Genomic DNA, 12,612 nt, shown 5'->3' on the forward strand with positions numbered 1-12,612 from the left:
CTTAGTAAATCTGGAAGTGAAGAAACATTTATACAAGTGTTTAACCTATACCCTTAAAAGTATAGTAGCACCTATTACTGTCTTGGAAAATGTACTTTGGGAAGCTTCATTAGAGAAAACGATAAAGACAAAACCTACTTTCCTAGAATCACTTTATCCTTCTTCAGTAAAATAAAGAACAAGTTGAATAAAAATAAGTCATTGTATTAACTCCTATTCTGTCCATCAAATCCAGTGCTCTTTTGATTTTTTTAATTCTCTCATATATGACATCCTGACCACAGTTTCCTCTCCCTCCCCTTCCCCAGTCTCTCCCCCCCCATCTCCCTTCTTCCCCAGACCCACCTCCTGCACCTCCCCTCAGAAAAGTGCAGGCCTCCCGGGGACATCCCAAACATGCCATAGTAAGCTATAGCAAAACCAGGCACATACCATCATATCAAAGCTGGACAAGGCAACCCAGTAGGAGGAAAAGAGTTCCATAAGTAGCAAAAGAGTCAGGGACAGCCCTAGTTCCCACAAGAACACCAAGCTACTTAACCATAACATATATGCAGAGAATCTAGTTTAGACCCCTATAGGTTCCCTGATATCCAGAAATATACATTGGAAAAAGAAAACATCTTTATCAAATGGTGCTGATCTAACTGGCTTTCAGTATGTAGAAGAAAAGAACTAGACCCATATCTATCATCCTAGACAAACCTCAGTCCAAGTGGATCAAAGACTTCAACAAAAAAAACAGAGACTCTGAACCTGATAGAAGAGAAAGTGGGGAATAGCCTTGAACACATTGGGACAGGAGACAACTTCCTGAATACAACACCAATACCCCAGGCACTAAGATCAACAATTAATAAATGAGACCACATGAAACTGAAAAGCTTCTGTAAGGTAAACAAACTATCATTCAGACAAAATGACAGCCCACAGAATGGGACACTCCACATTTGACAGAGGGCTAATTTCATTCATATATATGCATACATATACTAGACATCAACAAACAAAATAATCCAATTCAAAAATAGAGTACAGATCTAAACAGAATTCTCAACAGAAGAATCTCAAATGGCTAAGGAACACTTAAAGAAATATCCAAAATCCTTAACTATCAGGGAAATTCCATCTTAAACCAATCTGAATGGCTAAAATCAAAAACACAAGTAACAGCACATGCTGGGGAGCATGCGGAACAAGGGGAACACCGCTCCCTCCATTGCTGGTGGGAGTGCAAACATAATATACCCACTATAGAAATCAATATGGTGGTTTCTCAGAAAATTGGAAATCAATCTACCTAAAGACCCAGCTATACCTCTCTTGGGCATATACCCCAAAGATGCTCCAACATATGACAAGGACACATGCTCAACTATGTTCATAGCAGCTTTATTCATAATAGCCAGAAACTGGAAACAACCCAGGTGCCCCTCGATGAAGACAAAGACAAAACTTTTAAAAAATCAAAACCATAATAATTTGTTGTCAGAGATCAAAACCATGACTACCCCCTGGAAAGAAATATCCCCAGATTCAGAGTGGTTGATTTCTTATTGATGTTGGAGGTAGAAGGCTATTGTGTAGTAAAAAGAATGAGATTTATGATGAACTCTAAGGTAAATATCACTGAGAGTAACACAAATTGAGCAGAAGCCATCGTCCTTGTGTACTGGTTAGTTTTTCTCTTGAATTTTCCAAACACAATGTATTTTTTTTCTTCTCTTGAGCAGATCCAAGAAGATGATAAGGGCCCCAAAGTGTAGTACAGAATTGATGGTGATAATCATCCTGCCCCAAGAAGTACTTCATCTTCTTTCTCTTAGAGACTCGGTATCTTTTAATAATCTACACTTTAGCTCAAGGATGAATCATTTGTCTTTGTCCCACTTTGTAATCCAAATCCATTGTCTCTGACAACCAAACACACCAAGGTCCCTCATAGACTAGCTCTTTAGTTGCACTGAAATAATTAAAAAAAAAAAAACACTTTCTTTTAGTGACAATCTACTCCTCAGCTCATGTAGAAAATATCAGCCCTACAGGTTATGCTGTGGGTCCTTCTGAAGACTGTGCAAAGAAGTAAGAAACTTAGAAACTCACGGTGGAATATAAAAAGTATGACAATGGATCTTCATCTGGAATTTTACTTAAGGTCAGGTGTGGTAGCTCATGTCTTTAATCCCAGCATTCAGGAGGATGAAGAAGCCCTGCAAGCTCCTCCCATCTACACAATGAGTTCGGATAGCCAAGTACATAGTGAGACCCTGCCTCAAAAAAAAAAAATCGAAAAAAAAAAAAAGATTTGGAGCAGAAGAGAGATGTCTCAATGGAATGTGTACTACTCTTCCAGAGGACCTGAGTTCACTTCCCAGAACCCATGTCAGGCAGATCAAAACCACCAATGACCCCAGCTCCTGGGGATCAATCTTCTCATACCTCTGAGGGCATCTGCATTCATGAGTACACACACACACACACATTCATTCATTCATTCATCCCCCCCTCACACACACACACACACACACACACACACACACACACACACACACACACGTGGTACATAAACTGCAACTACATTTTTTAAAAAAGAAATTTATTTACGAATGGTCTCTTTGATCAAAGTCACTGGCTAATGTTTGGGAAGCATAAATCCAAAAGGGTGGGACCTGAAGTGTTTGTTTTAACTGGGTGTCTCATACTTCCTAAAATCTCTTGGTACTTGATGCAGCGATTTATTTTCTTAGTAGTTTTTTTTTTAAGTCAAATGTTTAAAAAATTGGTCTGTCCTTTTAAAGCTCCCCTTTCCCTTGATTTCCAGAAGCTTGACCTGTTTCCTTCCAACTCATCACTAATGCCATCCTTCAGGGTTCCATTCTTAGCCTCCTGCTTCCCACAAGGCTTTGTTTTTGTCATGATCTTAATTATCAATTCTAGGCAGCCCTCCAATGTGGGCTGCTCATCTGGTTTTATTCAAGTTGAAAACTACTGAAAAGGGTTCCCACCTATAGGAGCTGTAATAAATGCTTCTTCATTCATCGCTCCATGGCCTCTTCATCAGAGCCCTGACAAGTAGCTATTCCCATCCTAATTTAGTGATGAGGAAACTGAAGCTTGAAGAGATCAACTACCTTGGCTGAGTTAGCTAGGAAGTATAGGATGAAGGAAACACAGAACTGTGGGGAAAGTGGAAGTCCAGCTACAGTAGCTCCTGTCTCATCCACCTTAGCTTTATACACAGGCCAAGTAACCTATGTAGCAAAATAGAAAGGTTCTGGTTAAGTCTACTTCCTCTCAAAACATTAAGTGCTTGCCTCAACCCAGCTGTTCCTGATGTCCCTTTAGCTCTTCAATTCCTCGAGATTCAGGGAAGCATCTTAAAGTGGACGATATCCTGGAAAATAAACAACCACCTGAATTGCTAACATGCAATCATATATTACATATTTATTAAGCACCATTTATTTAAACAAATAGAATGATATTTGTTTAGTACTCAAGCTCTGCACAGCCTCGCTGCAACCTGAAGAATTACATAAAGCTGAGATTATAATCTTTATTTCATAGATGATGAAATTCTGGCTCAAAGAATTTGAGTGACTCATCCAAGGTGGCACACCTGAGCCCCCTTTTGAGATTCAAGGCCAAACTTGGGTGTTCTGATCTTCGATCCTGTGTTCTTTTATCTATATTCCATTAACTCAAGAGGTTTACAGGTGGGGTACACAAGGCAAGCATGCATGAATAATTAACTGATAACTTAAATTAGTGTCCATAATTTCAAGAAATGTTAAAAAAAAAGTGCCAACTGACTGTGTGGACAGTAATTTCAGGAAAAAAAATTGGAGAGATCACTGTTGGTAAGAATTGATAGAGAAAGTCTCAGAAAATATGTGAGACCTAAGCCTGGTGCCTGAAAAATAGGTAAGACTGGGGGTGAGTATATTTGAGTATAGAGGTCAGACAGAAAGGGAGAACAGAGGTAGAAAGTGCAAGTATTTTCTGGAGAGAGAAGAAAGAGACTGATTTACCTAGAGAAGTGTAGAAATGTAGCTCACTGGCACAAGGGCAAGACCTTAGGCTCTGTCCCAAGAGCCCTACCCCCTCCCACATACATACACACACAAAATAAACAAACAAACCAAAAAACCTGGAAAAGAGAAATTTGTTTTGAAGAACAATAGAAGCAATTCTTGAATTTCTGTCATTTTGACAAAGTATTTTGACAATTAAAAAAGATCATCAAAGATTTCTAAGAGAGTGAGACTTTGAGAGTAGTGTTAGACTGATCTGACAATATGCATTTGTGTGGAAGGTGGCTGGAGGTAAGGATGACACAGAAACCTATGACGTTGAGTCAGGGAGAAGGTAAAAAGAAGCAGCATTATAATGGTAGCATAGGGACTAGAGAAGGAGGCCAATTACAACTGGCAAAGAGAGCAATGTCAGAACTTGGGGAGATAGGGAAAGAGTGGAGTTTCCCTGTAGTGTTTGAGCCTAGGTGGTTTAAAGAAAGGTGTCATGAATAGAAATGAGCAAGATGAGTGGGAGAACTGGTTCAGGCAGTTTAAAAAATTATGGGTTAGAAGCAACAGTGGAAGATCTAGGTGAACCTATCCATCAGCCAGTTGGGTTTGAGAGACAAAGGTCTGACCTAGCACCAAGTTGGCATGGTAGAATGAACGGAGTCATGGGAAAGCAGTCCAGGGCCCAGTTTCTACCTGCAACTATGTAGAAAGTCACATGCATGGCATTTCACTGGGATTGTTTCTTCATTGGAAAACGAAGGGGAACCCAAGCTCTGTATGATCTCCAAGATCATTAAGGACTAGAAGCCAATGGACTTGTACTTACCTGCTATTTGTTCTGTCTAAGAGGAAATAAACAATCTGATGATCAATAGAGGATTAAATAATCTCACATGTCAAGAATTGGACAAAAAAAATGGTAGCAAAGAAGAGAGAGGAAGTAATCAACGGAAAGCAGAGGGAAAGCAATTCTAAATCTAGGGAATGAAACAAGGGAATGAAGTATTACAATAAGTGGGTTATATAAGTCAAATATGACCAATGATAGTATACATATTAAATAAGTATATTTCAATAGAAATATACCACTGAGATAGTAATTGGAGAGTAGTGCAAATAGTAAACATGGGAGAAAGTGTTCAATGCCATAAGTAAGCGAAGAAGTGAAATTAACAAATTGAATGTTTATCGTCCTCAAAGATTTCCTATAAAGTCTGATCCTGGAACGGCAATGGAACTAGGATAGCCATATATCATTGTGACAGTAAAAATGTATGCAGTCATTGTGAAAAATCACAATCTATAAAAGCGCTCATGCTCTTTGGTCTGGTAATCTCACTCTTGAGAACTTGGACTAGAACTAGAATTACAAAAAGATAAAAGTCACAAACAGGAAGATATTCAAAGCACAGAAAAACTGAGCTTTCTAAGTTCAGTAATAAGGGAATAACCTACTAAGATGTAATCTACCAATGGGAGTAATTCTATGTAACTATTAAAATAATAAATGTGAAAGATTGCATCAACCTGGAGAAAGTTTACAATAAGAGAGGATTATATGTATTTGTTTGTTTTGACACAGGTCTCGCTATGTAGCCTAGGCTAACTTCCATCTTATGTCTACCATCAACTCTTAAGACTATAAGCATACATCACCACACCTTAACTGCACTAAAAAGCAGGCTTTTAAGAGATGTCTATGCTGTGGTTATACTTCTATAATACATGAGTTCAAACCAAGAAAATGTAGAGTATGGAAAACAGAAATTTGGGGTTGAAATAGGTGATATTTTCTCTCCACATTTCCTTCAGTGTTGTCATAGTGATATTATTTTAAATGTTATTTTTATATTTAAAATACATATAAAAAGGCATGCAGTAAAGTAAAGTAGAGAGGTCAAAGAGGGATAAGAGTAGAGAAAATATTAAAGTTTTTGCCAAAGATGTAATATATGTTCTAAGCGCAGGAGAATGGGAGGGACTCGGATTGGGTGAGTTCAGAGGGATCCTGTAAGTGGGGTTTATAGCAGTGAAACTCAGAGACACTAAGAGAATGGTGGCACGGTGAGACAGGCAGGTTATATCTTTTTTTAATGATGGTATAAAATCAGTGCTGGAAGTAACTGACAAAGATGAAAACAGAGGAATAAAGGACCAAGGCCCTTCATTAAGGGGCCACGGGGAAGAAAGTGATAAAGACAAAGCAGAACAATTGCGCAGACATGAATGAAACATCTAGAGAGACATTGAGGTATTTACCCAGTCTGGTGCAGTATGTTTTAATCCCAGCAATAGGGAAGCCAAAAAAAATTAAATAAATAAATAAAAAGCAGGTGGATCTCAATGAGTTCAAGGCCATCCAGGTCTCTGTAGCTAGTTCTAGCCTAGACAACAGTGCACAGCACAGCGAGATCCTGGGGAGAGACAGGAGGATAAAATAGTAGACTATGAAGTCCAGGAAGTTAGTCTTGACTAAGCATCTTGGAGTTACAGGACCTGATGATGGAGGAGCTTGAATGAATTGTAATGAAGAGAATAATGTTACTATGTGGGGCCAACGAGTACAAGAGGTGACAGGCAAGGAGACTGTGCTCCTAAGAGTGGGAACCTGGTAAGAATCAAAAAGGCCACTTAATTTACTCCTAATAGAAGAACTCTTGGGCTTCAAGGGAGAGAGATCCATTTAAAGAGCAAAAAGGAGGGCATAGAGGTATCACAGTAAGTTGTTTGACTCTGTAGCCTAGTACCCCCCTCACCTACTCTCCAGGCAGAGAGAACACTTGAAGCCAATAAGAATTTGGTATGCGTAGATGAGTAAGAGATCACAGAGGGCAGAGAAGGCTGGGGTCTGACTCAGAAGGCTGATAGGCTGTCAGGTGATTTCGCAGGAAAAGAGGCTGAAAAGAGACTGCCCTTCTCGTGAATGCCCGCCCAGAAACTCTTACTTCTCATTCTCAGGGTTCCTCGGCTCCATACACCCACCAGATCCGCCAGCTCCATAAGACCTGTGGCAAGAGGACTGGACAGGTGGGAAACTGTGCTCCACCCTGGTCTTGAAATCCTATAGCCTGACTAAAAAGAGCTGGTGACAGGTTTATCCTTTATCTAACTAGAGTTAGAAAAGGGAGAGAGAGCAGTGAAGAGTCAGTTCTGGGCGTCTACTCCTGTCACCACCCTAGCCTGCACAAACCTGCTTTGCCCACCAGTACTAGAACTTGAAGCCATAGACTGTAGAGGTTTTCTTCCTTCTCGGTCAGCGCTGTCCGCTCCTCCTCTCATTAAACATTTGGGAGCTATCAAGCGTGTTCTCAGCAGTCCTAGAGGTAGGTGTAATCTCATTCCTGTTTCCAAGGCTGCTATCAACCTGGACCCTGCTTCCTGCGGCTCCTTAGGGTCAGCACCCAAGAGCATTATTCTCTTTTCATGGATGCTCAAGCTGGTATGTGGGGCCCTGCGAAGCAGACTCACATTGTACCCTATTTCAGCACATTGGCAAATGTCTTTGTGAAGGAGCCAGGAAGTGGGTGTGGATGCTTACATGTGGCTTATATGGTATCTGTGCTATGCTATCACCCCAGCTTCCTGATTCAGCCTTTAGATTACTCTGCTCTTCACCCCTACAGCTGAATTCTCTACTCTGGTCAGAGAAATCCATGCCATGGAAGGACCTGGGCAAATGATACTGAGGTTCTAGACACAGGAACGGTGGCCCCAGGTAGGGATAGAAGAAGAGAAAGTAGAGGCAGAGGAGCAGCTCCTTCAAACTTCGGCTATCAAAGAGGACAGCTGATGCCCGTCAAGTGATACTAACAAGTTCCCTCCCCTCTGCCCTGCAGTTAGTTCCCTTCATATCCAGCAGCAGGGTTACAATCGATCTCCCTCATAAGCAGAGAAGGTGCTGGCTTGGTGGGTGTCCGCCCACCTGCTGATGCTTTCCTCATGTAGAGTCACCAAGGCCAGGGAGGAGGCAGCCGTTCGGGGCTTGGGTTTGCTGCCTCGGCATAGCTGCTGGAGCTGGTTTCGATACTTGTCCCCCGTGAAGAGATAGAGCACTGGATCAAGACAGCTATTAGCACTGGCCAGGGGTCGAGTCACCTTGTAAACCACATTGACAATGTTCAGCACATGACAGTCAGCTTGCAACAGTCTTGCCTGGTAATAAATTGTGCGGGTGATGTGGAAAGGCACGAAGCAGACAGCAAAGACGGTCAGCACCACAGCAATGGTGCGGAGAGAACGGAGCCGAGAAGATGACTGTCCAGCTCCTGGCAAAGGTCGATACAGTCGCCGGGCCATGAGTCCATAGCAGACCAGGGTGATCAAGAAGGGCAAACCAAAGAGCAGCACCATGACTGCCGAACTGAAGTAGACGTAGTGGTCAAACTCCTCTGGCAGAGTAGTGTCATGGCACAGGATGGTAGTTCCATTGGCATTGGTTGTCACAAAGAAAAGATTGGGCACGAGGCAGCCAGCTACTACCAACCAAACACCCAGACAGAGAAGGCTTGCAAATCGAGGGCGGCCCCAGCGGATTGCCCGCAGTGGGTGGCAGATGCCCAGGTAGCGGTGCACACTGATGCAGGTGAGGAAAAGGACACTACAGTAGAGGTTCCAATAGAAGAGAAAGCGGACAAACTTGCAGAGGCCAGTGCCAAAGGGCCAGTGGTTTCTGGCAGCATAGTAGTAGACAAGGGTGGGCAGTGACAGCACATACAAAGTGTCTGACAATGCCAGGTGGAACATGTAGGTGGCTGTTGCATCCCAGGGTCGAAAGAAAAGGAACAATAAGAGGGTTGGACATTGAGGCCAGGCCCAGCAGCAAACAATAACTGCATAGCTCATGGGCAACAGGATGAACTTGAACTCCTCATTAAACCTACAATCACCATCTCCAGAACTTGTGCTGGGACCTAGTGATGTGAATAGCAAGGATTCTGCACTGGTCATGGCCCCCTACAAGTAGAAAGGACAGAAGTCAGTATCTGATTTCTTTAGTTTTCCAGTCCTGATGAACCTACAACAAAAAAGGAAAAGCACCCAGGAGAGCTAGAAGGAGCTCCATGTGCAACCCAGGCCTACCCAGCCCCTACCCAGCCCCTACCCAGGTCCCTTAGCCCAGCCTCTACCCAACACCCTTAGCCCAGCCCCTACCCAACACCCTTAGCCCAGCCCCTACCCAACACCCTTAGCCCAGCTCCTACCCAGCTTCCTTAGCTCAGCTCCTACCTAGCTTCCTTAGTCCAGCCCAGGGACTGATGGCATCAGACAGAGCTTGGGCTCAGGTAGGCAGTCAATGATGTTCTGCAACTTCCTCTGTCCTGCAGAACCTGGCTAGCTGAAGAGGGTGGAGGCTTACCAGCACCATGTAAAGGGAAGACACCCAGGCTCAAATTGTCATCTAACTCACCACCACAGCTCTGTCCTCCCTCTCCTCTCACCTTTGTTCTAGTTCTTTGTACTCTTATTTCCCCCTGATGCAGCCCCACTTCACGCCTGCTTCCAGCCCAGGAGCACCACCACCACCACCACCCTTGCCTAGGAACCTTGGCAAGACTCCTACCGGGTGCCCTTGAAGCTGAGCCCAGCTGACTCTGTCACCCTTCCTCTTGGCAGCCAGAGGGCATATTGTTGGGGGTGGGACTTGGGGTGGGGCCTATTTTTTTCCTCCTGTCCCATCCCTAAGATTGCCAGAGCTAGAAAAACCCTTGGAGGGTTATCTGGTCCAACCCACTCAGCACACAGATTGGGAAACTAGGACCTAGTGAGATTACTGTCTAACAGCTTCACAATGATTGTGTACACAAGGAGACATTCAGGTTTACAGATAAAGAGGCAGGCCACTGAAGATAATTAAATTACAGGAAGATCATATAAGTTTATGGGTGTAGAAACATGGGAAATGAATTTTTACATGGACAACAGCAAGTCAACACACTGAAGGACTTTTGAAAATGTAAACTACTGATAATCATCTTAACTCTGTGTGTATTTAATTATAGCAAATGTTTATCTAGACCTTATTCTGTGCTAGGCACTGTTCTAAGGACTTTATACCTGTTGATGGTACCACAGGTTCTCTATCAAGTAGGCTCTATAACTGTTCTTACTTTACTGATGAGAAAATTAAACCATGGATAGTTTGGGTATTTTGATGACTCATGGTGGGGCTGGAGAGATGGCTCAGTGGTTAAGAGCACCAACTGCTCTTCCAGAGGTCCTGAGTTCAATTCCCATCAACCACATGGTGGCTTACAACCATCTGTAATGAGATCCGATGCCCTCTTCTGGTGTGTCTGAAACAGCGACAGTGTATTCATATTCATTAAATAAATAAATTAAAAAAAAGAAAAGTATTTGATGACTCATGGTAAAAATCAAGACTTGAACCCAAACAAGCCTTCCATGGACCAAACTCTAATAACAATGACTTAATAAGTATGATAACTTGATCCTCCAAGCTACTGGCTCTAATCGGGGAAAGGGTCAACAAACCTTTCCTGGGAGTTTTTGGTTCTAGGCCCTGGTAGTGCACTAAGAGTGAACGAAACAGATCAAAAACTGCCAGCCTAACAGAGATCACAAAATTGTGGAGATAATACTAAATCAATAAAACATATAGAATATGATCACTGTTATAAAGAAAAACAAAGAAGATAATGAAGAAGAATTTGTTGTTTTGAATATTGGAGTGACTTGAAGAGCAGGAATTTTGAGGAAGGAAACAGAATATGAGGTCAGAACAGTTGAGAGGGACTGGACCCTGAAGGTTATTGTGAGTTAGGGAAAGACTTTTACTGATTGGAAGAAAGCTATAGAGGGTTTGCAGAAGAGAAGTGTCATGGTCTGACTCACTCTCCAGACAACTCTGTTCTGAGACTAGACAGCAGAGTTGGTAGCACAAGAAAAGGCTTTTGCAGATGATGGCTGCGTGGACCAAGGTGAGAGAGGTAACAAGAAGTCATCATGTTCTGGGTAGAATGTGAAAACAGAGACAAAGTTTACTGATGTAGGGTATGAAAGGAAAAGAAGTCAAGAGTAGCCCTAAGCCAGCAGCCTGGTTACAATTAACAAGCACATGCTTATAATGTCAGTACTTGGGTTAGGAGGATAAGGCAGGAGGACTGGTCCAAGTTCAAGGCCAGAGCATGGGTCTCATACTAAATCTCTGTCAAAGAAAAAAGATGATTCCAGGTTTCTTTCCTGGGTGACTAGAAGAGAACTCTTGTTAACAAGCTCAGGAAGGGCTATAAGAAAGCAGGTTTGGGGAGAGAAGGGAAGTTCATTTTCCAGCATGTATGTTTTCAGATGCCTATGACACATGTAAGAACAGATGGCCAGGAAATAGTTCATATCTCCCTGTGGATGCCAGCCAATAAACTTCCCTAACACATCCCACCCCTTCCTACACAGCACCTTGTCTCTCTCCATCACTCCAAGAGAACTTTGTCTTAATACAGTAGAGAAGGCATGCAGGGTAAGCGTCCACTATTAAAAGCCTAGTGCCAGAGAACAGTTATGAGCAGCTGTGGGTCTGAGGCTTCTGGACATAACTGGGACTTTGTAAGTATCACTGTCTTGGGCATACAAGGCAAATTGGGTCTGGAGGATGCTGTGGATAAGGTTCACAGGACTCGTTGGGAGGCTGAGCAGGCCGGAGCAGAATCTTTAAGCTGGGAAGCAATGAAGACTCGGAACCTGATCCTCAGGTCCTAAGAATGTAACCTAACTGCATCCTAGAAGGGAGAGGAGGAGGTAAGCTTGCAAAGGACACTCTAGATTCCAGGATCTAGATCTCTTGGAAGAGCTACAATCCTGGATCAGGGGGTGGAGGGTGGACCTGGACACTCTGCCTTGTTTCAGGGTGGAATTACGAGTCCTGGACTACTGAATACTAGTATGTGACATAAAAAGCCCAAGTGTTTGGAACCAGGTGAGCTCGAATTCAAATCCTTTTTCTGCTTATTAACTGTATAACCCTAGGCACCTAGCATATGGTATAAAAAGCCCAAGTGTTTGGGGCCAGTCAGCTTGAATTCAAATCCTTGCTCTGTTTATTAACTGTATAACCCTAGGTATTTATTTGTGACAATTTCCTCACAAGTGAAATGGGGGTAGTAATATCAAACTATAGGTATCAGAATATGAACTGATCAGTAGGTGTAAGTCTTAAAATGCTGCAAATCTGTAATACTTTCCTTCACATTATTCTGTTCCCAGGGACAACAATGGCCTCTTCAGTTGAAGTGAAGGGTGTCCTAAGACTCGGTGTAGACTCGAGCCATGGAGAAGTGTCACATTAGAAAACATCCAGCCTGAGGCAGCTTCCTGCTCTACTGCTTCAAGCTGGCTTAACTCGGGTTCCACTGACTAAGGTCTGCCAGGCTTCAACTGCCTGAAGTACAAGCAGGCTTGGGCTTGTCCTGGACGCAGCTGCAATAACAGCGGCTGCTTCCACTGCCGCCCAGTGGCTACTTCAGGAAAAGACCTCCCCAATATTCCCAATGGCCGTCCCAGCTTCTGGCCCCCTCCGGAAGGAAACCAAGCACCATAGACCACACTCCTTGCCTCTGAACTGCTTCTTCAC

General features: G+C 43.0%; 1 protein-coding gene across 2 annotated transcripts; it reads right to left on the minus strand.

Moving 5' to 3' along the window:
* Positions 1–6,266: 6,266 nt before the first annotated feature.
* On the minus strand, positions 6,267–9,516 carry P2ry4 (pyrimidinergic receptor P2Y4). Of its 2 annotated transcripts, none has more exons than XM_032890390.1 (2): positions 9,255–9,516; positions 6,267–8,981 (listed from the first exon to the last, which is right to left on the minus strand). In XM_032890390.1, the coding sequence occupies exon 2, from the start codon at positions 8,973–8,975 to the stop codon at positions 7,893–7,895; it is 1,083 nt and encodes a 360-aa protein (XP_032746281.1). In that variant the 5' UTR covers positions 8,976–8,981; positions 9,255–9,516; the 3' UTR covers positions 6,267–7,892. The 2 variants fall into 2 exon arrangements, with proteins under 2 accessions (XP_032746281.1, XP_032746282.1); XM_032890391.1 differs by having other exon boundaries at positions 9,467–9,491.
* Positions 9,517–12,612: the final 3,096 nt, after the last annotated feature.

Source organism: Rattus rattus, chromosome X (genome assembly GCF_011064425.1).
Source record: "Rattus rattus isolate New Zealand chromosome X, Rrattus_CSIRO_v1, whole genome shotgun sequence".
NCBI lineage: Eukaryota > Metazoa > Chordata > Mammalia > Rodentia > Muridae > Rattus > Rattus rattus.